The sequence below is a fragment of the Colius striatus genome, chromosome 21 (assembly GCF_028858725.1).
Source record: "Colius striatus isolate bColStr4 chromosome 21, bColStr4.1.hap1, whole genome shotgun sequence".
NCBI lineage: Eukaryota > Metazoa > Chordata > Aves > Coliiformes > Coliidae > Colius > Colius striatus.
In genome coordinates, this window is record NC_084779.1 from 6,453,641 (window position 1) to 6,478,721 (window position 25,081).

Consider the following 25,081-nt stretch of genomic DNA (forward strand, 5'->3'; position numbering starts at 1 on the left):
CAGGAGGGGTATATTTAGCTCTGCTTGTTTGGCAAGGAAACATGAGCTATTCTGTGCAAATGATGAGCTTGCAGTTGTTACCTCAAAGCCAGCTATGCTAAATGTGGGTTAAACTTGAAAGAATGGGGTTTTTTCATAACCCTTTGGCTGTGCTGTGGATTTTTTTCTTTGCTGTTAGCTGAAGATAGGCAGCAGAATAGGGAAAGATGGGAATAAAGAAAGTGTAATCATCTGTTATGCATCTTTGCATAAACTGTTATTTCAAGATGAAAATGGCTGGCTACCAAATTTGATAATAAACTGGCTTTATCTGGTTTATTCTGAAATCCTGGTGTCTGTAGAGAAGCTTGCCAGACTAACTAAAACAGATCTGAGAGCTGTGAAACTGAAGGGTTCTGGAACAAGAATCTGTAACGTCTGAGGAGCTGCTGGTTGGGATGATTGTGCCCTGAGACAAGCCATTGCTGTCTGAGGGGCAGTTGGATGCCTGCCCTAGGAAATAGATTTTATTTCTAAATTTCCTCTTTTTTCCTGTCTTTTAAAGTGTTGCACTTAGAGTTGAACCTTTTCTTTGTGCTCCTAGGTGAATGTTATCCACACAGCTAACCCAGTTGAACATGCTAATCACATAGCTGCACAGCCACAGTTTGTTCATCCAGTGCATCACACATTTGTTGATCTCTCTGGGCACAACTTAGCAAACCCTCATCCATTTTCAGGTAAGGATTCTCCATCACTGAAGTTTAACAGTATGTTTTTTTTCTGGTATTAAAATGTCACAGTTTTCTTGCTGCAGAGGGGTTTTCCCCCAGAGGTTAGTCCAACACACTGGTTTAGAAATCTTAAGCAGCTGCTCAGTCCTGTGCTGCTGTTGTCCAGGCAGGGAGGAGTGGATTATTGGGAATCTAGGAGACATCTTGGGGTGTGTACTTTGGAATATAGAAGGTGTAGTAGTCTCGAGAAGATTGTAGGACCTAGATAAAAGACTGTGAGGAACTGGGACAGTATTTCTTCTGAATGGTGTGAGGAGAGAACTCCAGGGTTATTCCCTTGGTGAGTTGTATCTGTCCTTTCTGTTTTAATTATCTGCATTTGGCGTGGGTGTAGGATGTCAGGGGAAATAAGCATTTTGGAGAGGACTCTGTGTGTGGTGGAATCTGCTTTCCATGTGTTGTCAGTCCTTCAGATTGATGTAATTACACTGAAGGAACTAAGTTTTAGTTCTTACTTTCCAACTGACTAAGTGTCCTTTGTAACTGCCTCTTTGTAGCCACATATGATATTTGTATGATGCAGTCTCCCTCTTGCAGATGATGGAAACAGGACAAGTTACCAGTATCATCCAAGAAACTCCTTTTATTTTCTTGTTGCAGTTGTTCCAAGTACAGCCACTGTTGTGATTGTAGTTTGTGTCAGTTTCCTGGTGTTTATGATTATCCTGGGAGTGTTCAGAATCCGAGCTGCACATCAGAGAACGATGCGTGACCAGGACACTGGAAAGGAGAACGAGATGGACTGGGATGACTCTGCTTTGACCATCACTGTGAACCCCATGGAGGTAAAACTGGTGTCTTGGCACTTACAAGTCTTTTTCCCAGTTGTGATGGATGTGATTGTCCATGGACAGAGTAACAAAAGTAAACCAACTGCTGTGTACAGAGACGTGAACTGTGAATTGTTAACGAACGAGCCAAAGTGACAAATGCCAACTAGCTAATGCAATTAGTTTGGGATCCAGCAGTGGGTTATAGCTTCATGATGCACGATTAGATTGCACAGGTCAGTGTCCAACACTAGTGTTTATCACTTTATGTGCTGCCTTAACCATGGGCTGCTTCTTTCCAAAGTTGCAAGGATTTATTGTCGAAACATCTGTGTGTCTGATGTTTCCTTCTCCTGTGGAAATGAAGAACAACATGTGCAGCCTCAGCACTCTGTGTGTGACTCCAGTGCAGGATCCTTTTCTCGTGAGATCTGAAGCACTGGATCACACTTGAGAATTTGCTTAGTGTGACATGATTGATAGTAATGTTACAAGGCTGTTTCAAAGAGTGCTGCTTCCTTCTTGTTTTCTGGTCACCTAATTATTGCTGAGCTCCTAAAACCAGTAAGGAATGTGTAACAGTTCATTCTCACTACAGGGCCTTGGGCCTGAATTTGAAAGAATTTTGTCCAGTATGATACCAACAGCTAATTTCTCTCTTAACAGACTTACGAGGATCAACACAGCAGTGAAGAGGAAGAGGAAGAAGAGGAAGAAGAAAGTGAAGATGGAGAAGAAGATGACATCACTAGTGCAGAGTCTGAAAGCAGTGAGGAGGAAGAGGGAGAGCAGGAGGAGGACCAACAGAATGTTAACAGACAGCAACAGCTGGAATGGGATGACTCTACCCTCAGTTATTGATTCTAGCTGTTCCCTTTGTCTTTGTTTCTGCTCTAGAAGACTCCACTGTAACACACTCCATTGTTACCAAGGATTCATGGTGTTAAAAAAAGTCATTCTGGCCAGTAGATTGAAGCCTCACACATCCTGTGTTTGTGTTCTGTCAGCTAGTTCCTGATGCTGTTCCTAGAGCTGTAGTTAGCACCTCTTTTCCTCAGCCATGCCTCAGTGACTGGATTTTTTTAACGCCCTGTGAGGAACCACCTTGCACTTTTTTCTCCATGTCATCTCAGCTAAGTGACTCTACACACCTGTAGCCATTGCACATGAATTTCCTGAAATGTCTTTTTTTTTGCTCAGCAAAACAAACTTGGCTTTGTTCCTTTTTCTCTTTCTAAAAGATGCAAAGATTGCTTGTTGACAAAGGGTAAAAGCTGCTCATTTCAGCCTGGTTTCTTTTTTTGCCCCCAGCGTAGTGCATGTGTCAAGTGGCAGAATGAGGTTCATATGTAGAAGATTAACAGACTTTTTAATATTTTGTAAATACATTGGAATTATGTAATTATGTCATTTGTGGTAGTGAAAACAGGGGATTGGGGTTTAAAACATGCTAAAGTAAAAATCATGCAGCATGAAATATTACAAGTCTCATCCTACTGCAGCAGGAGCACGGGCACAGTTGTTAGTGTAGATGTTTGAGTGGTCAGTGTCATTGCCTTGACTGCCATGTTCACTCATGCCCAGCTCTCTTAGTTCTGTAATTTTCCTTGACTCTCCTTTATTTTTTGCAGAGGGAACAGACAAGCTTGTGAGCAGTTGTAAAGGCTTTAGGAACCTCTGCAGAGGTTCAGCTGCCCTGTGCAATACAGGTTGTTGGTGTTTTCTCTTTTGTTTTTCTCCTCCAATTAAGTCTTGGCATAAAGGCTTTTAAGTTTTTGGGAAAAAACACTACTTGGCTGGTGAGCAAATTAGTGTGCTGTTGCTGTGGTGTGTTGCCACAGCTCCCATTAATTACAGCGAGGCTGCCTGTAGTACAATGATGGGCTGTTCACACTGCTGCCAGACTGGATTACTCATTTAGTTGATGGATTGTTACATGGGTGACTGAAGCTGGAAAGCCTTAGACCTGTGTACCTGTGCACCTTGGCTGCCAGTCTACAGAGAGAGGTGTTTTTGGGGTGGGGTTTTTTGGCTGTTAAGTTTTTCTGATTTGGTAGTGGGAGGGTTTGGGGCATAGCTGATATCATTTCTATTAAATACACTCCTGCTCCTTCCCTGTAGCCCCTTGTACAGTAACTTGGACTGTTGGTGTATTAAGCCTTTGTTTACACTTAGTCATTGTGTTTTCCTGCTGGTGAAAAGAAAAAACCTTGAGCATAACTTATCCAACCAGAAAACCTTGGGAACCACATTCATATTATTCCAAGTCCAGATGATTTTGGTTGTTTCTGATCAAAGTTCTCACTTGGGATTGCAAAGGACTATTCAAAAGAAATAGCTGAAAGGTACGAGAAGGAAGCTCTGACCCCGTGGTGCAGAGCGCTGGCTTTTTGTGAGGCAGCTCTTGATTGTTTCACTTCTGTTTGGTCTTATGCAGAGCCTTGAATAATGAATATCTGCTTTACTTGATTTTTGTTATGTTTTTGAGGTGGATTTAAAAAGCATAACTTGTTTTGCTTGTAACAGGAGATCTAGGACCTCCCTTCACTCCTCAGCACGGTAAGCCAAGCTGCAGCTTTTGCTCTCGTGTGTAGGCTGCTCCTGCTGTAGGTGCACAGCCCCAGGGAGCGCTGGTGCTGGGGGAGCATGCTCCAGGAGCAAAGAGCAAGCCAAAGGGGAGGGAGGGGCACAAAGGGTCACAATTCCAAGAGCTGAAAGATGAGGGTGGATGCAAATATTTGTGTAGTTTTGTTTTCAGAGCAGACCTGTCCTCTGGAGGGATGTGCAACGGGATCCAGTGGTGGGTTTGAGCTGGGGTAGCGCTTGGCTGCCGAGTGCCTTTTACAGTAGTAGATGGCCCTGGAAGCAGGAAGGGAACCCACACCACTAGCTTAATGTTTTGTTGGGGTTGGTTTTGTTTGTTGTTGGTTTTTTTTAATGTAAAATTTTAGATTTCTAAAATGGGGAAATGGTTTTGACTACTCCTGTGGTAATATAACTGCTAGTTTTAAGTAAACTGGGAAACTTTTAACTTATGTCTTACAGTTGTCCTGTGTTAATGTGTAGAAGACTTATCCTTCCATATACTGTTGCTGTAGCTGCTGTATTTTAGACCAAAACTGATCATGACTTTAATGGTAATACTGAAAGGTTGTAAACGTCCTGATGCAGTTTGTAGCCACTGTGGGTATAACTTTTCAGATGTGTATATTGGTAACAGGTCAGTTTGGAAAGTCTATAAGCTACAATAAATTTCTGGTTCTAAAGGTTGTTTGCATTGACTTCTTACTGAATGGAGATGGTGAATATTAACTGTGTGTTAATTTGCTGCTTGTGCTGGTGGTGTCAGGTGTAGAAGGACCTGGGCAGCACCTGTGTACAATTCATCAGTCATTTTTATTTTTGACTTACAAAACATGTACCTAAAGCAACTGAAAGTTAAACATGTAAACATTCTCTTCTTACAGGACCATGGTTTGGCTTAAAAAAATACTTCTTTTTTGTTTTTCCCAAGGCAACAGAATAAGCACAATCAGTTTGTACAGAGTTAAAAAAAATAATCACAGAAACATCTCTAAATAAATAGAAATAGAGGCATCACTTGGAGCAGATTCATAAAATCAGAAGCTACTTATTTATAGTGGAATGTAATCTTTTTGGAAGTGATTTAAGTTTTTAATCTTCACTCTACAATTCAGCTTTCTGGAAACTTACCAGGTGAGCTGCTGCTTTGTAAATTTGGAGTGACAGGAGCTTTGCAACCCAGTATAGCCATCAGAGTTTCGTTCAAGATGCTCTTCCAGTGGTGAACAAGGAAGAAGGACCACTTGATGCCTCACTGCTGTTTGTACTTGGAGGTAAGGCTGTTTTCTAGACTGAGTAACCTCTCTGTAAAACTGTGCTGGATTGAGAAACACCTTTGGAATTGCTCAGTTCTTGCTGTTTACACTGATACAACCTTGTATTGTTGCACTGTGAAGGACAGATGACAGGAGCTACTGCTGCTCTGTACTTGTGTAAAACTCCATTAGGGGCTTCTAAGGAGACTCCTTTAGCTTTTACTTTTACAGAACTCTAGTGTGGGGGATTTTTTTCCCTTTCTCAATAATGTACAAACCACAAATGAGGTGGTTGTGGCTTTGCTGCATCTCAGCTTGCAACTGTCGAATGCTTTTGAATACTTTTTGCTCTGTAAATTAGTTTACTAAGGATGCAGCTTGATGCAGCATCCTCCCAGCCTGTGAAGCTGAGGCTATATAAACTGGCTCAGGAAAGGAAAATTATCCCTCTAATACTAAAACAGCTAAAAAAAATGTCAGGATGGCTCAGGCCCATGAGTTGTTGACCAGTTCACTTCCATAATACTGTACTTCCAGTTGCTAATAGGGATTCATTGTTGTAAGATTTTATTTAAAGCCTCAGACCACAATCTGCTGCCTGGTTCAAGAAAACTGAGTAATATTCTAACTCAATAGAACCACATCAGTGCAAGGAATTTATAGTGTACTGCAGAGAGCTCATCCTTCCTGGAGGACAATACTCAAAGAAAAGAGGTTTCTTCAAGAAGCAGCAGCAGCTCTAGAGTGCTGGCTTCAGTCTAGGTGGTGGTTTGTTTTCTGCAGGCTGGTTTGTATGCATTTATCCACTGGTGATTTCCTAGTGTTATGATCAAATGTATAGTTGCAGGAAGACAGGAAGCTAAATGCAGCTGCAGCTACTTATACCAGGGCTGTAGCATGGAGGAGACACAGCAAAAACAATTACTTGCTGCAAACATACTTTTAGTACCATGTAACATGCCAGAGAACTGTTGCATAAGTGCTGTTCTGGCCACTTCTCAGTGACAGTATCATTTGAAATGTAGAAAAAGGGGATCTCCCAGGGTTCTATAAAGTAAAAGTGAATTATCTTCTACGTAACTGCTTCTTTTAGTAGCAGTTGCTCTATAAGAGGCATCCTGGTTTATATTAATGTATATAAACCAGTATAGAACAGACTTCAGAGCATCCCTCCTTCATGAACAGTAAGTACTTTTACATTAATGTGACATTTACATGAGCAACAGCAAAACACTAAATCACAACCTGCTAGTAGGTGTTTGTGGGTAAAGGCAGTGAGGGAGGGGCTTATTAAAGGTGTTTCATACTCTATTCACTGACCAAACATCATATTACCTGCTATTACTCACTTCTGCCTGGGGTAGAAGATACTTTTTAAAGGCAATGTTACTTCAGTTCTTCATCAGCTGCATAACTAATGTATTTGAATTTGTCCTCTTAAAAAACCCCAAACTTAACCAGTCAGCCTCAGGCAGCTTTCTGTTAATTCTGCAGTCCAGGGGTACCTGATCCTAAAGCATTAAAAAGAACTGCAATGAGTTGCACCAATCTGTTGCATGAAAAAATACTATCAAATGAAATCTATCCCATGATGCAGAAGGTGTATTAGGAATAAACAGGCCAGTTCAGTCTCTGTCCTAAACTTGCTGGTTTGGGGAGAACTTAAAACCAGGCATGAAAGTTAAATTTACCTGAGAGAGCAGCCCATCATTTGGCAGCATGTGCATCTCTTGAGGAACAGGATCTGAAATGCATGGGGTGGGGTTTTTAACCTACATAAGTAAGAGTTGAAAAAACAGTTCTGTGAGTAAAAGCAAATTGCTCAACCTCGTTAAGGGTGTACAAATTAAATTACAGGATTCAGCTTCAGCTGTATCTCAACCATCAGGCCCTGCTAGTCCTTACAGGGGCAGCACTGACAGCTCCACCATGAGAACCCCATGCTATGGGGAAAGGGAAGGAAGCACCCCAGGATCAGCTAAAGGCAGCAGGGACTAACCAGCCTACCCTGCCTATGTTCCAGCATGACCCAAAGGCTGAAGCCTGCTTGATGTACCTTACTACAGCCCTAGGAGGCACAGAGCAGTACCAGTAGCTCCTGTTCATCTGTTCTTGTGCAACATCAGTGCTCAGAACCACTCACCAGGTGAGGATAGTGGCTGCAGACAGAAATATGACACGTGATTGATTACAGCACCTTGTCGGGAGATGGGACAGACTCTGCTTGGGAAGGAGACAGAGGCAGCAGTGAGGGCAGGAGGATGCTGGAGCAGATGGGTTGTCCTGACTTAGGGACCAGCAGCTCTTTGGCTGAACCCCCATACAAGGAGTCGTGTACTGTGGTTGAAAGGAGACAGAGTGTGGAAAGGAATCCAGGAATAATTTTAAGAAAATGAGTTGAAATGCAACTTACTGGAAGTATTTCAGTGTTAAACCCACTCCTGTCCTTACACAGACTGGCCAAACAGCCTGGGCACACAAGGGAGGCAATCTCCTCACTGCCACTGCACCCCAGTGACTGCTCAGGCACTGCCCCACCTGCACATCTTAGAGGGAGCTGGGGTGGCAAACACACTGCAGGGTCCCCTAACAGGAGGGAGAGCTGGCAGCCAACATGACATGACAGTTCTCAAAATGCCATCTTGCTGTTTTCAGGCTTAAAACCAGAATAAACACAGAAACCCAGAAACTGCCAGAGGCTCAAAAGTCTAACTTGGGGAAGCAAGCCCTTGGCCAGTCCAGGCCTGTTCCTGTGGCATCAGCTTTTTGTCTGCAGTAGATGGGTTCCAGATCAGTTTTTGGCCTCTGTAGCAGACAGTAATATGACAACATGGGTATTTTTTTTACAGTCACACTGAAGTGTAAAACAATTCATCCCATTCAGCTTCAGTGGTGATTTCAGCTGCCCTGTGTACACTCCAGGGCAGGAGCAACCCTCAGGTGAGGTTAATGCCTCTGAGCTGTAATGGTGGACCTGGGAGCTGGGCTATAGCACGAGCTGCAGGGACAGGAGGGGCTCAGTGTTCAGCTAAATTTTCAAGAAAATAGAAATATACACACGACCACACCAGAAGGATGTTACAACTGCCTCAGCTCTTCCCTTAGAAGATGTATTTGAAGCTTAACAAGTTCTTGAGGGTACAGTACATCTACCTACCTTTCTCTGTATGCAGTAATTTTATTGCCTCATGTCTCTCCCTTGTCCCACAACGACCTACAGCAGACATGGTCATGCAGCTGATGCCAGTCCAACCCTTTTCAGTCATGAAACATCTGATCTCTGGGGATGCAGGTGGGAGATCTTCAACGGGGCAACATTCATCAGTCCTTAAACCTGTGTACCCTGGCTGGACTCAGTGCAGGTATTACATTCTCTTGGAGTGAGGGTGCAGGCTGCTGCTGCTTTACTGTCTGTTGTCTTTGGAGACGTTGTGTGCCAGCCAGTTCACTTTGGTTTTCCAGCTCTCTCGCAGGGCTTCATTGAACTTCAGTCTGAAGTGCTTTAGTGCCTCCTCATCTGTTTTCCCAAGAGCTAGGGAGTCCTGAAGGTAAGAGGCAGAAATCAGCACAGCCTTGACTGAACAATTCACCACTCAACTACTCTGATGTTTACTCCAGTGAAAGGAGCACTCAGTAGGAAACAAGCAGCTATTAATTATTTGTAATAGTCACTGTAGGTTCATGAGGGTTTTTCAATCCATGCATCCTACTCTTAGGGCATAGGGAAGCTGTAGGGGTTTTAGTGCTCTTGTACAAAGCTCCTTCGTTTTCAGTTGGCCAGGGCTGGTTATCCTTTAAGAGGTAAGCTGGGAACAGGAAATGGTAAACAACCAGAGAGCTGCATCTCCTTCCCTGCACGCTGCTCCTACAAGGTACCTGCTGCCTTTGTGCTGAAGAATCCCAAGTTATTTCCTGAGCACCAGTATCTGGCATTTCTGATGTCCTTGCACATGAAGGTTAGATGTCTACTCAAGATTTTTGGAGCTCCTAAGAATATGCCCTTCCACACTGAACAACTCACTGAGCTAACAAGAGCAGGTATTCAGTTTTAACTGTTTCTGGGCTCTGTTTCTCTTACCTTTAAATACTGAATGTCTTTAGAGCAGCTGAGCTCTGGCAGGCCAGCAGCTTTCATCAGTGCAAACAAGTGCAGGAAGAGAAGACCATGGCGCCTCAGGATCATATAGGCTTTTTCACAGTAACCCCTGAATCTGTTCAGAAAGGAAGATGAGGCAAAGGAAGGAAGTCTGGAAGTTGTCATGTCATAAAGCAAGACTACAGCTTGATCTGAACCCCTCTGCATTGATGACTACCACACTCTTTCACCTCTAACAGGTAGATAAGACTTGATTTCCTTTCCTGGGTACAGACAGCTATAGGCAACAGCACTGGTGGAAACAAATTCTGAAGAGGCAGCTTAAGAAGCTGAAGTGAAGTTGAATTGCTGCCACTTACCTTTCAAACTTCTCGTTGTTGTTTGTTTTTCCCTGCTGGATGACGTGCACAAAGTCGTAGGTTAAGATGAAAGGAACTCGTTCTCTATTAATACCAAATTTGGTCTTGAAGTTCCCCAAAAAGTGACCAAAATCAATATGGAACAGCTGCAAACAAGGAAGAAGAAATTGGTTTAGAATAGTATCTGTTTTAGCTGATGAGTGTTGAATTCCCTTCAGTTACTGTATTGAAAAGATGCTGGCCATCTTTTAGGAGGGAGAAAAATGACCTCCTGTGGCAATCCTGTGGGAAAAAAAGGCAACATTTAGTTGCCAAGATGTTCTCTACTGTAATTAGATGTTGGACAGGATGGAAAAGGTACTTCTGCAACACTTGGTATATCTGAAGCAAGCTGTGAGGTTTGTAAAGCCCGAGTGTGTCACTAGCAGAAGCAGAAAGAGAACTAAAGTGGGCACCCCACCGGTGCAGTTGGCAGCCCCAGACCATGTGGAAAGATGATGGATGCTCTGTTTGAAGTTGCTCTGAATTACTTGCTGTTGTAAACCCTGGAGCCAGGAACTCCCAAGTCTGTGTATCACAGGGCATCAGCTCCCCCAAGTGGGCATCTGGCCCAGTGGCCTCTGCTGAGCAGAGCAGGTCTGTGAGCTCCTTGCCCAGCACATCTTGAAGGGTAAAAAGGCCCAAGGGAGGGATGTTGGTGTCTTGTTTTCAAACGACACAGTGTCTCTGTCCCTGCTGGTACAAAACAAAGGCACTACTGGGCTTCTTTGACCCTGACTGCTTGATTTACAGGAATAAGATGTAGGGGGGTGAGATAGTGCCCAGAAACTCTGCACACCTGAGATGGGACTCTCAGAGCAGCTGCAGAACAATTCCTTACTTCAAAATATTAACAATCTGACTTCACTGGACCCCCAGGAGACTTAGCCTGCACTGTCTGGCACAGGCTTGGTTGAGGCTTGGTAAAGTTCACAATCAAATAAGACAGACAGCTCAGACTCCTCTCTGCAAAAATGCTGCTGCTGGAGTTGAGATGTCTCATTAACAAAGGGATTTTCTTTTTCCTAGTCTTGCCCTTTGTCTTACAGTGTACAAGAACATGTAAGCTCTGGCAGCTGTTTTTTGTGGAGCAGAGAAGGAAAGGAATGGGTGCAGGTATCAATTAGATGAAATCAAAACCACAGTGATGACTTGCATTCATATTTAAAAGCCAAACCATTTTTTCTAGGAGGAAGACAATAAATCCATCAGCTGGGGTAAGTAACTGAGGCTCTGACAAGTTCATCTGTGACTCTGCTGAAGCTCAGTAAGTCTTCAGATGGGTAAGTACAGTGCTTGCTTTTGCATCTGCAGCTACAGTTTAGGTTTGAGAGGTGCCATTTCCAAGTGGGTATGAGCAGGGGCAGCTGCTGGCAGTGATGCTTAGAGAACTGTCATCCAAAGCCAAAACCTCTGTTTACACTCTTAGTGATTGAAGCTACCAAGAGTATTTGTCCAGTCTGCCCCTCAGCTGGAAGGTGAGGTACATTCCTCAGCAGCAGCCCTGCCCTGTGCTGCATCTGCCCAGTGCCAGGTCCCACTTGTGCCCTCTCCCAGCCCTGCCCCAGCAGTCAGTGCCCCTACCTGCCCCGTCTCGCGGATCATGATGTTGTCGCTGTGCCGGTCCCCGATGCCCAGCACGTAGGTGGCCACACAGTACCCGGCACAGGACAGGGTGAACTCCTCTATGGCCTGGTCCAAAGCCTCGCTGAAGAGGGTAAGGAAAAGATGGAAAGGGGATTTTACTTTGAACACCAGCACTGCAGCACTGGGAAAGCTGGTTTTATAGCTTCCCCCCCACCCTAAACCTGCAGAGTTGTGTCTGAATTGCTGTAGTGCTCTCCCCAGGCACTGCACTGCTCCCAGCCCTGCTGTACCAACAGCACAGCAGCCACAACTGTCCCAGTGGAGACATCCAGTAAGGTTGTGTCCATCTCAGTGCCAATGGTTTAAGTCTCAATTAACTGACTTCTAGATCTCTGCAGATCCAAGAGATGAAGCAGGCTCCTAGAATGAATCCTGCTGGGGCTCTGCTACACCAGAGCAGCACTGATGTACTGCTGCTGTTTCTGTATCCAGGAAAGCCCAGAACTACACAGCTTTTGTGCTGCTTTGTGTTTTCACCTCCCAGTTTGGGCATTACTCCTCCCACCCCTCTTCCAGCTGTCAGCATGCTTGGAGAAAGCTGTGGGACTAATGGGAAGATCAAGTTTTGGATCCAGCCTGTGGCCAGTGCCACCTTAAACTATCAAAGATCCAAAACACTTGTAAACAGTGACCCAGATGCCTCCATTTCTGCTCAAGACCCACACTGATCCACATGATACCTTCTGCTGTGCCAGGCAGTGAAGCAGCCACAGATATTGTGGCAAATGCACAACTGAAGGTAAAAAAATGAGCAGTGCAGAAGGAATGAGTAAAAGGTGAAGCCCACTTACCCTGGGTTCTTAGACTTTAGCCAGTTGAGGAGTGCATCCTTGTTGAAGGCTGCAGTGGCCACCATGTTGCTCTTGTTCAGCTGGATGTTGGCAATGGTGTCTGAATGCATGACTACTTCTATCAGCCCAGTCTTGTCTCCTGTGGAGAGGCAGCCATAAGGGGTCATCCTGCAGAGATGAAAGAAACCCTTCCACTGAAATCTTGCCCAGAATGGGGTTGTGTTGACTTGTCTGCTGTATCTACTCCATGTGTACTCTGCATTTCTACTCCTTGGTACCACAGAACCTGACTAGCTGCTCCTGGAATGCTCCAACAGACCCTTGGGGGGACAAAAGCAGCTTGCAGACAAAATGGCCTGACCACACATGACTTATCCCTGCAGTAGGACAAGCATGTGCACATTACTCACCTCAGGTCCAGGCCCTCCTGCTTCCACAGGATGTCCATCAGCTGGATCATCTGCAGAGTCAGCATGTCCTGACGAAGATCTGTGCAGCGTTACAAAGGGAGAAGGGGCTGTAAGTACCTCCCATCCTCCCCTGTTTGTGTAAGTGGCACTTGTTCTGCCCCTGATGGGTAGGAGGGTACAGGCCACTTCACTTTTCAAAGCTCTTTCCATACTAGTTCAATGCAGCACTTCAGAAAACATCTGTCTGGACAGCAGCTACTGCACCCCTACACAGCCTGGACTGCTGCAGCTCTGTCAGACCTCACCTCAGGTTTCCTTTTCCTGTGCAAGGGCATCCAGCCCCCACTGAGCTAAAACCTTAATTAAGAGGGCAGCAAATAAATTACAGAGGGAAGTTTATCATATCTCCAACTTGCTGTCACAAAAACCATGTTGATATTTTTCATGTCTACATCATCTTAATGGTCTTTCATGACTAAATGCTGGAGCCTGTTATGCCTGTGCAAACACATCCTTTAAAGACTTACCATCTCCATTCTTAAAAATAATGCCCACTCCACCTCCACCTGTCTCTTCATTATTAAACACAATCCATAAAGGTTTCATTTTGGAGTCCATAAAAGTGCACTGATCCACACTAGAGGAAACAAAAATAGTAAAGCATCAGAGTTCCAGCTATTAAAAAAAAAAGCAGCTCAGCTGCCAGTTCCACAGCATCTACACATGCTCCCAGCCTGCTGGCTGCCAGGAGAAAAGAGGATCTTGGGGTAACCAGAAGCCTGGCTGAACAAAGCCTGCAGCACAAAGCAAGAGCTGCAGCTGTTTTCCTTACCAAACCTCAGCAAGGATAGTGTTGGGGTTCAGGGGGGATTGGAGGTGGGAAAGTGCTTCAAGGTAAGTTTCCTGCTTCATGCACACGTGCATCATCTCCTTGGTTTGAGGCTTGGTGGCCTTCTGAGAACTCACTTTAACAAAGTCATTCAGAGCTTTCATCTTGTTGAGTGCTTCTCCCTGAGAAGAGGGAGGGATGGAAAAGGGTTAAACAAACAGGAGATTCCTGGAGAAAGTTTAAAAGCTGTTAAAAGTATCTTGTGGTATTTAAACTTTGGTTTTATCTTTTACTTGTGGCCATTTCACACACTGCAACAAAACCAATTGAGTAACATCTACCTGAAGGAGATCCATACTCAGTTATGGATATTCTGCTGGGCACAAGTGCACTGACACAGGAATAACACACATTATCTAGCACCACAGGCCAGAAAAGAGAGGCTGAGGCCCACAGCCCTGTCTGTAATGGTTTAGGGGGCTGCTGGTTATGCAGAAATGCCACTCAGTCTTGAGAACAGAAGCAGCACTGGTTTAAGGGCACATCTCAGCTCCATCATGCATCCCTGAGTCCCTCCCTTCTGCATGAGCTACAGCCGTTGTCGGTGTGGGTAAGTCCCAGAGTTACCTCCACCCAGCAACTAAAGCAGAGGGCACAGCTCTGAATCAGACAGACAACTGTCATCAGCCTCTACTCAATGGCAGCTCATTCAGCTCCTCTAATAACAGCAGCAGTCTTGGGCCACTTCACACCATTCCAGACACACGGTGCAGCCTGGGACGCGTGCGGGTGAGTAAGAGATGAGCACAGGCACTGGGGATGGGGAACTCCAGGCTCTTCAGGAGCTGTTGCCAAAAGCAACAGGGCAGATAAAAGGCTTTTTTTCTATCAATGAGAACGTGAATTTGGAGAAGCTAACAGCTGAGAAGCAGCTCCAGGTACAAGGGAAGTCACCCTGATGGCTACAAGCAATTTTTACCTGTTTCATCAAGACTTTCATATGGTGGGTGCTGCCTCTGCAGTATGCTTCCAGGATCAGGCCAAACCTCAAGGCAACAGCAGGAACGTGCATTTCTGACCTACAGGGAGAAAGGAGGTTAAAGCAGCTCTGACTCACTGCAGGGAGTGACTAACTCTCATTCATGCCAGCACAAGGAGCAGGGGGAGAGAGAGGAGGGTGCACAATGTTAGCTGCTGCTTAGATTCTTTCAATGTACTGAGGAGAGAAAAAAATGCACCCACCCCAAGGAGGTGATGTAGAAAACCCATCTTTCTGATGCCTACATTGCTAACCAGCCCTTTGAGAACATTACTTGAGGAGCAAGGACAGCTCAGAGCCTATGGCTCAGCATTGGCCACAGATGTCCACAGTGAATTTCATCCCACAGGCATGTTTACATCTACACAGCAACTCTCAAACCTCATCCAACCAAACACCCCCACAACAACAAAAGGGAAAAATGATAAAGGTCTTGTGTCCTGGAATAATCCCTTATTCAGTCTCCCAAAGGAAGCAGCAGCAGTTCCTTGGTTTGGGTAATCCCAAGGTGACTGGTGAAAGACTCTAGCTAAAGTCACTAGCTTTTAAACCAATCCCCTGCCATCCACACACACAGCCACGCTGTCTGACTTCAGAGAGCAACTAGGAAACCAGTCAATGCTGGTTTCACTGGAGTACTGAGAAAAAGCCCCAAACATTTGCTGTTTACCTCAGATGCCAGAAGAGAAAGTGGCCGATCTTGCGGTTGGATAATGCCCTGTCCAGCAGGAACTTGGTTAATTCACAGTCTAAGTAGGATTCGTACTTAAGCACCTGGACAAGCTGCAGCAGGTATTGGAACAATTCGTGATCTCTGTGGACAGAAAGTAAAGATAAAAGGCAGCCTTATCTTTTACTGCAACAAACCTACTTGCAAAACCAGCAAAGGCAAGGCTGTCAGCCTTGTTCACAGTCCCCTGTCAGCAGCTCTGAACATAAATAGCAGAGGGCTCAGCAGATCCCTTGTGGGCAACACTTACGTCAGCTTCTTTAAGGAGTTGATAGCAAAGGAACCAACGTAACGGTCAGGGAAGCTAAAATCCAGCAGCTCCAAGGCATTCAGGACAGGCAGCTCTGGCCAGGTCTGAAGCAGGGAAATCATCTGTAAGGGGGGGAAAGAATTAGCCAAAGAAAAGGGAATGGGGTTTATAGAACAGTGGCTGTGAGTCTAAAGCTCTGCTGCTGGAAGAGCTCCCCTGTGAGGGGTCACTATTCACAGGGGCCTCTGAGGAAGGTTGCACACAGCAGGTCAAAAACCAGCAGCCCAAACTTTCCAGCACAGCTGCCAGGAGGAGCCATCCAAGCCCATGGCAGGGTTACAATTGCTGTCCTACAGTTAGTGTGGAATAAGCTCTCTGGGGAAAGCACTTTTCTACACCATGATGTAGATTAGAAAGGGACCTTCAGAAGGTCCTGTCAAAGTTCTTTCAGTGAGGGATAAGCAGCACAGACACCGTCCCTAAATGATGTCTGATGTCAGTGGAACTGATTGACTGATGCTCCTGAGGTAGCTTGTGCTGTCTCTCACTATCAGTTACAAATGTCCAATCCAGATCCTATTTCTGCCATGAATTAAACAGACCTTTTCTTTCTTGCCTTCTCTCTGTAGATGGAATAAAGCAAGACCTTGTTGGTCAGCAGTGAGGCTGGGTCAACACACAGAACCAGGTCGAGCCCAGAAGACCCAACTTCAACTCAGTTGGGTACCACTCAGTGTTCACAGAGGCTGGTCAAGAACAGAAACATCTTCCCCAGCCAAACCCCCAAATGAGAGCTCTGCAAAACATGCCCTGTTAAACTGATCTCCCAGACACAACACAGGAGTGTAGACACTGAAGGATGGAGCAAAATGGAAGCCCAGGCTGCCAACTCCAACATCCTCACCTGGGCAACATCTTCATGCTTGTTCCATTTGGTGATGATGAGCAGCTTTGCCAAAGCTTGTGGGTACTGGTCACGGATATCGTATCTCATCTTCCACACCAGGTCTTTCTCATGCTCATAGAGCTCAGTGTGGCTCCTCCGCTCCAGTATCTCCTTCAGCTGCAGCTTCTGCTCATGGCGATCACAGGAAAGAACACACACAGGGCTCAGTCTCAACCCAGAGGATGTGCTCAGCCCAGAGAGACCCCACAGGACTAGGGCATGACCCGGTTTGGTGGGGAAAAAAAGGAGTAAGGTGGAAATATGTAACTTGATCTATGAAACCAGGCAGAGACATAGCTGGGAAACTGATGCCAGAAGACTCACCTCCTCGGGATCTTCTTGTGCAGAACGGGGTTGTTCTCCATTCCTCCCCAACTCCAGCAGCTGGGACACAAATAAAGAGTCTGAGAGAGGCTCCTCAATTCCTCTGTACTTCTAGCTCACCATCACTTCAGGCACTTATGCTGCATTAGAGGATCAGTCACTTTGCACCTCTGGAGAAGGGAATCACACCTCTCACAGCCCAAGTGTAAGTAATGTGCTCAGCAGGACCCCTCTGCTTAGGAGGTGTAACCCAACTGCCCACAGAGCCCCTTCCCTGAAGTGACAAGAAGGAAAGGATGAGTCCTTTCCCCCCAGAAGGGCACGTCTGCCCCTGTACAGACCCAGGGTCACTGAGCCCCAGGCTAACATCAGCCATTCCAGTTTTGCCAAGCAGACAGGGCTGCCCAAGCTCCTCTGCACACTGGCAAGATCCACTAAAGCATCTGGGCCAGGACACAGATCAGGGGTGAGCAGATCTCTTTTCTTTCCTGTAACAAGCACATTTCTTCTTCCACTTTGGCCAGTTGCAGTGACAGATGGAAAGTCCCCCCTACCACACAGCACCTTATCACTCTGTGCTCAAAGGGTGGGAGCTGACTACTTTTCACTCATTTCCCCTTTTATTCCTCTTCCTTCCTGCAGAGCCCTATGCTGCCATAAAGGCAGCTCAGTTAAACCCCATTTTTAAACAAATGCTCATCTATGAGAGCAGCTTTACCTGGGAAAGTCACAGCTTGGGAAGGTATTCACTCCAAGGGCCACGAGTCAAGAGTGTCTATTCATCACATTTGCTTGTACCTCATCCCTGTCCCAAGGGACAATGACCCTGTGCTCCTGCACCAGCAAAGCTGTGCAATGGCTGTGCCTCCCCCTGAAAGTGTCCCTGTCCCTCACCTGCTCAAACGATGGGTAATACACAGGATGGGACGCAACGCTGGGGAAGCAGATGACCAAAGCTGCTGCACTTTCTGTGTTGGGGTTGCACTGTACCGTGCCCATGGGGTTCAGAAGTTCCCCTTTCTCATCTGAAAAGCAAAGTACATAAACCCATGAACCCAAATCTGAAGCTTTGGTCCAGAAAGCAGAGCACAGACTGCTCCCAGCTCCGTCACTGGGCACTGCCTTGCCCTGAGCAGCTCACTTCATTCTCCTGACCTCTCACAGGTGAAGAGCAGCAACATCTCATGTCATACGAGTGATGCTGAGCAAAACAAAGCCTTCACCTTGGCAGGGCTCTGGATGCCATCACACTGGGTTTGATACTCTGAACTATTACAGCCCCTCCTACAACTGCTGCACTGCAATGCAGAGTGCAGGGTGTCTCCTGCCTTTGTAGTGGACACTAAAAATACCGAGCAGTAGAGCAGCTCCCTCTCACAGAGCCCCAGAGGGCTGGAGTTGGAAGGGCCCTGCAGAGCTGCTCCAGCCCCTGCTAAAGCAGGTTCCCCTGGCTCAGGGGGCACAGGAACGTGTCCAGGTGGGGTTGGAAACCTCCTGAGAAGGAGCCTCCACACCCTCCCTGGGCAGCCTGGGCCAGGGCTCCCTCACCTCAGCACCAAAGGACTTGCTCCTCCTGCTCCAGTGTCACTGCCTGTGTGCCAGCCTGTGCCTGGTACCCCTTGTCCTGGCACTGGCCACCACACAACAAACACTGGCCCCATCCTCTCCCCACCTTGTCCTTTAGTATTCATCAGCATTGATAAGGTTCCACCTCAACCTTCTCCAGGCTGAACAGCCCCAGAGCCTGCAGCCTTTCCTCCACAGAGAGAAACTCCAGTCCCTCCAGCATGGCTGTAGCCCTGCACTGGCCCCTCTCCAGCACTTTCCTGTCTCTCTTGAGCTGGAGAGCCCAGAACTGGAGACTACTCCAGATGAGACCTCACCAGGGCAGAGGGAGGAGGAAAACATCCCTTGACCCACTGCCCACACTCTTAACGCTCTCCTGACATACCTGGAAAGGAGGACCACATGTGCAGGCAGCACTCCCCTGTTTTCAGCTGGTCCTTGTAGTCAAAGAGCATGACATTCACCCAGGCAATGGGGCAGTCCTGCATAGCAAAACAAACAGCTCTTTTGGGTGCTGTAACTGCAAGAGCTGGATGAAGGGAAGAGAAGAACTTACAAAGTGAGATATTCCCATATGAAGTAAAGCCCTCACAACAGCCAGCAGTAATCCTGACCTTGGTTCCAAATCTGCCAGCCACTACACAGAATGCTACAGGCACCTGACTTCCCACTCCAGAGCAGGTAGACACTCCCCCAGAAAAGAGCTGCTGTAAAAAATACACCTTTCCTGTCTGCTTGTCTTCATTTTTCCTCAAATCAGAGTACAGAGTCGGTATCAAATGCAGGTGTTTGCCAAAACCCAGTGTCCTTTGTGCAGTGCTGAATGGCACCAAGCACTCCAGATAAATGTGTCTAAAACTTCATCACCCAATACCTGCTGTAGCTGAAGAGTCAGTAAGTTTCCAGTAAGGCCTCACAACTCTATGCTCAATGATATTTTAAGGAGCTACAGCAGATACATTCATGTATTTCATAGATATATAAAAACAGACTTCATCTATTTCACAGTTTGAGGGGAGAGAACCTCAGTTCTGAAATGGGCAGCACAGAGCTGGCACAGCTTCAGAACTTACCTATGGTTCTTTGCCTAGTTGTCTGATAACAGGAAGCAAAGGCTTGTCTCCTTTGCACAATAATAAACCCTATAGAAATCGAACCCACCACACCCCCCCAAAATGAAACCCACAACAAGAACCCAGACACACAAACCAGTCTCATTTCAGAGGAGGGAGACTCCAGCAAACAAAGTGGCTGGGACGTGGCCAAGAAAGAGAAGCCACCTCCCTGCTCTAAACCAGTTCCCCATCACCAGAGCAGACAGACATATTCCACAAGTGACCTAAGATTTCCTGCAGTCAGGTTCCCCAAATGGAACAGTTTACTTCATAGAACAGTTTCAGCAAGAGCAGCGTTTCACTCGCTGCTCAGGAAACACCGAGGCTGAAGCGTACCCAGCGTAAGGCAGGCAAAATTCGAGTGAGATGCACTCACAAACAGCCTAAAGTTTGCAGGGAACCACAGAAACACATCTTGTTCTACTGAAACATTCCAGAGAACGCATCAGGGGAACTCCAAAGGTACACCAAAGGATTTGGTGGAGGTAGCAAAGGTAGCATCGTCCTCTCATGTGACAGAATTAGTCACTTCTGAGCGGCCTCTCACAAGCCTTTGAGTTAATTTGATTAGACTAAGTATCTTCAGTAAAATCCCATCTGAGCCATCAGCTTCTAGATCACAGGGAAAAGCCAAACAAAACATCAGCAGCAATAACCTTTTGTATCAGAGTAAGCGACATCAAACCACAGCACAGAGCCTGCCAAAACACAAGGCAAGATGTTCGGTGGACGAGGTCCAGCAAAGCAACGATTCAGCATTGCAAGGACAGAAATATCTCCTGCATGACTTACAGAAACCCTGAAAGCCAGCCCTCTGGGTGACATTAACCCTCTGACTCATCTCAGTTTGCAAGCAATGCCTGTTTTTGTGGTAGTAAATGATTCAGTCCCACCTATCTGCTCTGGACAGTCTGCATAGACAAACAACATGCATATCATTAACCTCTGAGTGCTGTAAGCCAAGCAAGCAAAGAGATTATTAATCAACAACAAAAACTGGGGTGCACTCAGACTGCAACCTCCTCTTACCAATCATTTTAAATGAGAACTGAGCACTTAGAGCTACAGCTGACTAGGTGGAAAAACCTACTTCTGCAGAGCTCAGCTCCAGCAATTATTGTGATTTTACATTAAGAGCTCACCAGAATGCACACGAACAAGATCCTCTTAACAACCCAACAAACCAGGCTGGCTTTGTTTTGTCAATCAGAACAGCAAGATTTCCTCCTGACTGCTTCAAAACTGAAAACTGTTCCAGTGTGACCACAAAAATGCAGCCTGTGGATGGATGAATCAGATCTTCTGTTCAACAAGAGCTTCCAGCAGGAGCTGGAGTTCTGCTACTCTTAACTTAAAAATACCAACAATAAAAAGGTTGATGCTGCTCCTGGCCTCAGAATCTTTCCAGTCTGAAGTCTCCAGCCCAGAAACTGGTACACACAAGCAAGACTCGTGGGTTGCCTGTCGCTCCCCAATCATTCATGTGCTGTAACCCTGAGAACCCTCTGGATGTCAACACAGGGAAGCTCAGTGAACCTCCCAGCAGTGACAAGGAGCTAGAAGAGCTGAGACCAAAACCTTCTGTGATGACATCTATCAGTCCTTCATTTCTCTGCACTCTGCAAAGATGGCCTGACTATTCCTCTCTAAAGCATGGCAATGATGGTTTTGTGTCTGCAGAAACTATAATTTGCAGAGGAACAAATGCATTTGTTGCTCACAAAAACAAACCCAACAACCTGATCACATTCAGAGAGCCAGAGGCATCATGCTAAAGTCACAACACTGGGAAACCAGCAGTTCAGTTACAGGCTGCACTTAGATCTGCTTCTAGTTGCTGAATTATTAATAGGATACAAGTTTTGGAATAGAGAGGAGGTAAGTGAGAAACATCACTACATCTGTGATTCAGAAGCTCAGAACAAGAGCTTCCCAAGTGCCTTCTGTCCTCAGTTTGCAGCATCTGAACGGTCACCTTGAAGATTCCACACTTCCATTTCACCTCATCTAAAGCTTTGCTGTAACCAGTGTTTACATTCCTCATTTTCATCCCCCTTCTTAGCCTTTCATTTGCTCCATGGGGGATTTGCATGAAAGACTTTACTGGAAAGAAGATGCAACACAGAAGAGGGTTTAACCTCAACTGCAAAACAAGGAAGCTGCAGAACAGCAAAGCAGACACACACACACACACACACAAATGATTCCTCTTTGTGTGCATTCAGATGCTGAGTATGGTTCTTAATGGTCTTTCTGGACAAGAAATGACATTTAAACACCCTTTCCTACAGGCAGCCACTCCTCAGTTTCCTCTCCCTGTTGCAAGAAGTTTCTGGCCACCATTCTGTAAGCTCTTGTATGAATAAAGCCTTCCTCTGAAAGCAAAGGGCATTTGGTTCAGGATGGTGTCCTGTGCCCTCTGGCACTGGTGAGTTTGGTTCAGTCCCACTGGGGCTTCTACTTACAGCTTTCTTGGACTTCTTCTTGGTGGAACGAGCCTTCTTTGCCTTCTCAATGACGGCGTAGAGGGCGAAGCAGAGTCGCGCCATCCGGGGAAGGTCACAGATGTTGATATCGAAATCCAGCCTCTGCTTCCACACTGGCTCTGAGCACACATTCACTTCAGAGCTTGACACCATCTTGCACAGCATCTCGTTGCCATGAAAGAGACCTGCTTGCACCACCAGCTGAGGGAAGAAGAACACCATGGGTCCAGAGGGACTTGACTTGTTCACCAAAGACACGTGATTAGAAGAGGAAGGAGACAGGGCATTTACTCCCTTGGACAAGATGCCCTACTCCTGTCTCCTCTCCAGTTCACTGAGACATTAAGCTTCTCAATCTTCCTCTTTACTCAGCTTGAGTAAGGCCATTATCATATTTTTAAGTTCATTTGGACTTGCAAGAGGAGCTTAATCATTGCAAAATGCTCGGGTGATCCATTGGTAAGAGGCTGCAGGTTTACAGCTTTCATCCTGTAAAGCCAGGCAACATCAGTCACCAAACCTTGTCCCCTTTCTGAGAACACACTGCTGGGCTGCTGGCTAACAAGCTCCCTTCCCTCTAAACTGCCTTGCAGTTTAGAAACCACCCAAAGGCTGAATGAAGCGTAATGGAAGACAACACGAGATCGAGCTGTCAGCCCTGCTTTCCTCACCACACAAACGAGACAGACGGAACTCAGGAAGCCAAAACACAAAATCAAGACCCCAAAGTGAGTCAGTACCTACCTTCATTCTCTCATCTGCATTGACCTTGCTGCCTTGCACTAGCTCGATGTAGAAAGGCTGCTCTAAGGACCAGAGAGAACCATAGTTTGGCTAAGAAAGAGAAAAGGGTTCCAATCAGAAATAGATGTGACAAAGGCTTCTCAAGCCAGCACCTGACCTCATCTCTCATCACATGCTTGTGTGGCTCCAACAGAAAAGGGCATCACATTACAGGTGGGCAGCTTGAAGCTTGTGACAACCAGGGAAGTCATGGAGGGAGCTGGAAGGCTGATGGGAAACCCCCAGCTCTTTGAGCCCAGCTAGGAACCTGTCCTGAGAGGCAGTGAGACCCTGCTGCTGCTGACAGGATCAGCATCCCCATCAACGGACGAGCTGACAGTGGCCCCACCGGGTCACCCAGCCCCCTTTTACCTTTTTCTTGGGGAGCGGGGGAGGCTTGGCCAGCATCTTCGGGGGACTGGCGATGCAGTTGCTTTGCTCGTCGCGCATGGCGATGATGCTGGAGCAGTGCACCATGGTGAGGTGCGGCGTCAGGCCGCGGTGCAGGCAGCTGCGGATGTACTGCAACGACAGAACCCAGTCAGCCCGCCCAAAGGCACCAGGCAAGGAAATCAGGGCTGGCTGAAGCAGAAGCAGCAATCAGAATTCAGGCTTGGTTTATCTCCTCTCGTTTTATGAACCTGCAACGCACCGGAGTGACGCTGCCAGGCCTGAGAACATGCAGTGCCTGTTGTAGCTGGCATTTCACCCACTGACTCAAACGGCTGCATTAAGGGTTCAGTGCTCCCAACAGCAGGTTGCCCTGCCAGGGGAACGAGGATACAGCATTACCCACTCAGCTTTCAGGAAGAGAACCCCCAGCTCATCGTGCAAGCAGACAGACATTTCCAGAACTGCAGTCTATAAATGTATCTGCACAGCACTTGGGACCCAGGAACAGGCTTAGCCACCAAAAATGTGTTTGACTGCTAGAAGTACCCCTTGCCCCACCACTGATGTGTCGCATTCCTCCAAACACAGCATTACCTCCTTGATGGAGGGTAAAACATCTCAATCCACCCTCCCAGCAAGAGGAGGCCATAAGGGAACAGGCTCATTGATAAAGCAAGACACGAGGCTCACCTGGAACTGACACAGGGGGTAGTTCCCATAGAGGTATTCACATTTCCCATTCACCTGCAGGGTGTAGTCCTCAGGGTTCTCCACTGTCTCGTGGCGGAAGACAGTGGCCTGCTTCTTGATAGCATAGCTCATCAACGTGATGGGGAACTCCTTGGGGGAGATCAGGAAAGTGAAGCTCTCCTGCAATCCCAACAACAGCATACACTGTCACATACCAGCTAAGGGCTGAAACCAGCACAAGGAGCAGCACGAGCTCAGTGGATAGGCAACAACACTCCTGCTGCTGACAATAAAGAGAAGGATAGGAAGGCTGAATTACCCCCCCCACATATTAACAAACAGGTAGGGATGTCTGCCAAACTGGGCAGGAGCATGTTTCAGCAGCACAAGTGCAAGGCTAAAACTTCTAGTCCAGTTTAAGCAGCATCACCAGTTCATGTAGTAGCTAGTCATTAATAATCTTCCCCTGTCATTCCACCAGCAAGGCAGAGGGTGGCCAGGGTCACCATGCTCAAACAACCTGCTCTGGAAAGCCCCTCTGCCACAGTGGGGGAGAATGAAGCTGAACTCTGAACACACACAGGAACCACTGTCCACACACACACACACAATCCTGCCTCCAAATGCCCAAAAGTTCTCAAAGGCAAAGCACAAGAGAGTTCAAGTTTGTCACAAAAACGTTGGTGCTTTACCCCGCCAGACTGAAACTTGACGTTGACAAAGATGTTCTTGGTGGGGGGATGCAGAAAGCCAGCCCCGAGGCCCTTGGCCATGGGCTCCAGCTGCAAGGGGAAGTTGTACTCCATCCACGCTGCCCAGCTGAGCTGCTGCCGCTTTGCTGCCCTCTCCTCACAGAACTGGCACATTTTGCTGCGGAAATCGTTCACCTCTGGATCCTGCACAGAGTCAAACTCGTGCAAACCTAAGTGAAGAGTGAGAGAGAGAGGCAAAATAAGCATCTGCACCCCATGGGGGAAAGGAGCCTTTGATAATGAAGTGCCAGTGAAACAGTCTCCCTAAACACATGCTTAATGTTTAGGCAAAAGGGGAGCTTCACCACAGCCCTCTGCCAGCAGGAAAGATCACCCTCCTTGGGTCTGCACACGTGCTGTTCCCCTACCAGATCCACCAGAGACCAAACCTGCAGAGCTCCAGCACTATGCTACAGGCAGCATGTCTGTCTGGGACAGGAGCGTGTTTCACCTC

General features: G+C 46.7%; 2 protein-coding genes across 8 annotated transcripts in view; one reads left to right on the top strand and one right to left on the bottom strand.

Annotated features, from left to right (window-relative positions):
- CLSTN1 (calsyntenin 1) overlaps positions 1-4,809 on the top strand; it is a 36,387-nt gene extending 31,578 nt beyond the window's left edge. For all 4 annotated transcript variants that reach the window (XM_062013202.1, XM_062013204.1, XM_062013203.1 and 1 more), the window contains 3 exons: positions 584-719; positions 1,374-1,558; positions 2,210-4,809. In XM_062013202.1, coding sequence (XP_061869186.1) covers positions 584-719; positions 1,374-1,558; positions 2,210-2,404 — 516 coding nt within the window. In that variant the 3' untranslated portion in view covers positions 2,405-4,809. The remainder of the gene's footprint in view (positions 1-583; positions 720-1,373; positions 1,559-2,209) is intronic.
- PIK3CD (phosphatidylinositol-4,5-bisphosphate 3-kinase catalytic subunit delta) overlaps positions 1,817-25,081 on the bottom strand; it is a 31,250-nt gene continuing 7,985 nt past the window's right edge. For 3 of the 4 annotated variants that reach the window (XM_062013200.1, XM_062013198.1, XM_062013201.1), the window contains 20 exons: positions 24,568-24,797; positions 23,876-24,055; positions 23,165-23,314; positions 22,754-22,843; positions 21,989-22,210; positions 18,794-18,890; positions 17,737-17,867; positions 16,843-16,902; positions 16,477-16,644; positions 15,573-15,694; positions 15,263-15,406; positions 14,533-14,632; positions 13,557-13,735; positions 13,252-13,361; positions 12,725-12,803; positions 12,315-12,482; positions 11,461-11,584; positions 9,838-9,983; positions 9,461-9,593; positions 4,921-8,924 (listed from right to left, as the gene is read on the bottom strand). In XM_062013200.1, the coding sequence (XP_061869184.1) occupies positions 8,787-8,924; positions 9,461-9,593; positions 9,838-9,983; positions 11,461-11,584; positions 12,315-12,482; positions 12,725-12,803; positions 13,252-13,361; positions 13,557-13,735; positions 14,533-14,632; positions 15,263-15,406; positions 15,573-15,694; positions 16,477-16,644; positions 16,843-16,902; positions 17,737-17,867; positions 18,794-18,890; positions 21,989-22,210; positions 22,754-22,843; positions 23,165-23,314; positions 23,876-24,055; positions 24,568-24,797 (2,771 nt within the window). In that variant the 3' untranslated portion in view covers positions 4,921-8,786. Of the gene's footprint in view, positions 1,897-4,920; positions 8,925-9,460; positions 9,594-9,837; positions 9,984-11,460; positions 11,585-12,314; positions 12,483-12,724; positions 12,804-13,251; positions 13,362-13,556; positions 13,736-14,532; positions 14,633-15,262; positions 15,407-15,572; positions 15,695-16,476; positions 16,645-16,842; positions 16,903-17,736; positions 17,868-18,793; positions 18,891-21,988; positions 22,211-22,753; positions 22,844-23,164; positions 23,315-23,875; positions 24,056-24,567; positions 24,798-25,081 lie in introns of those variants that run through there. The other variant, XR_009820247.1, reaches the window with a different exon arrangement.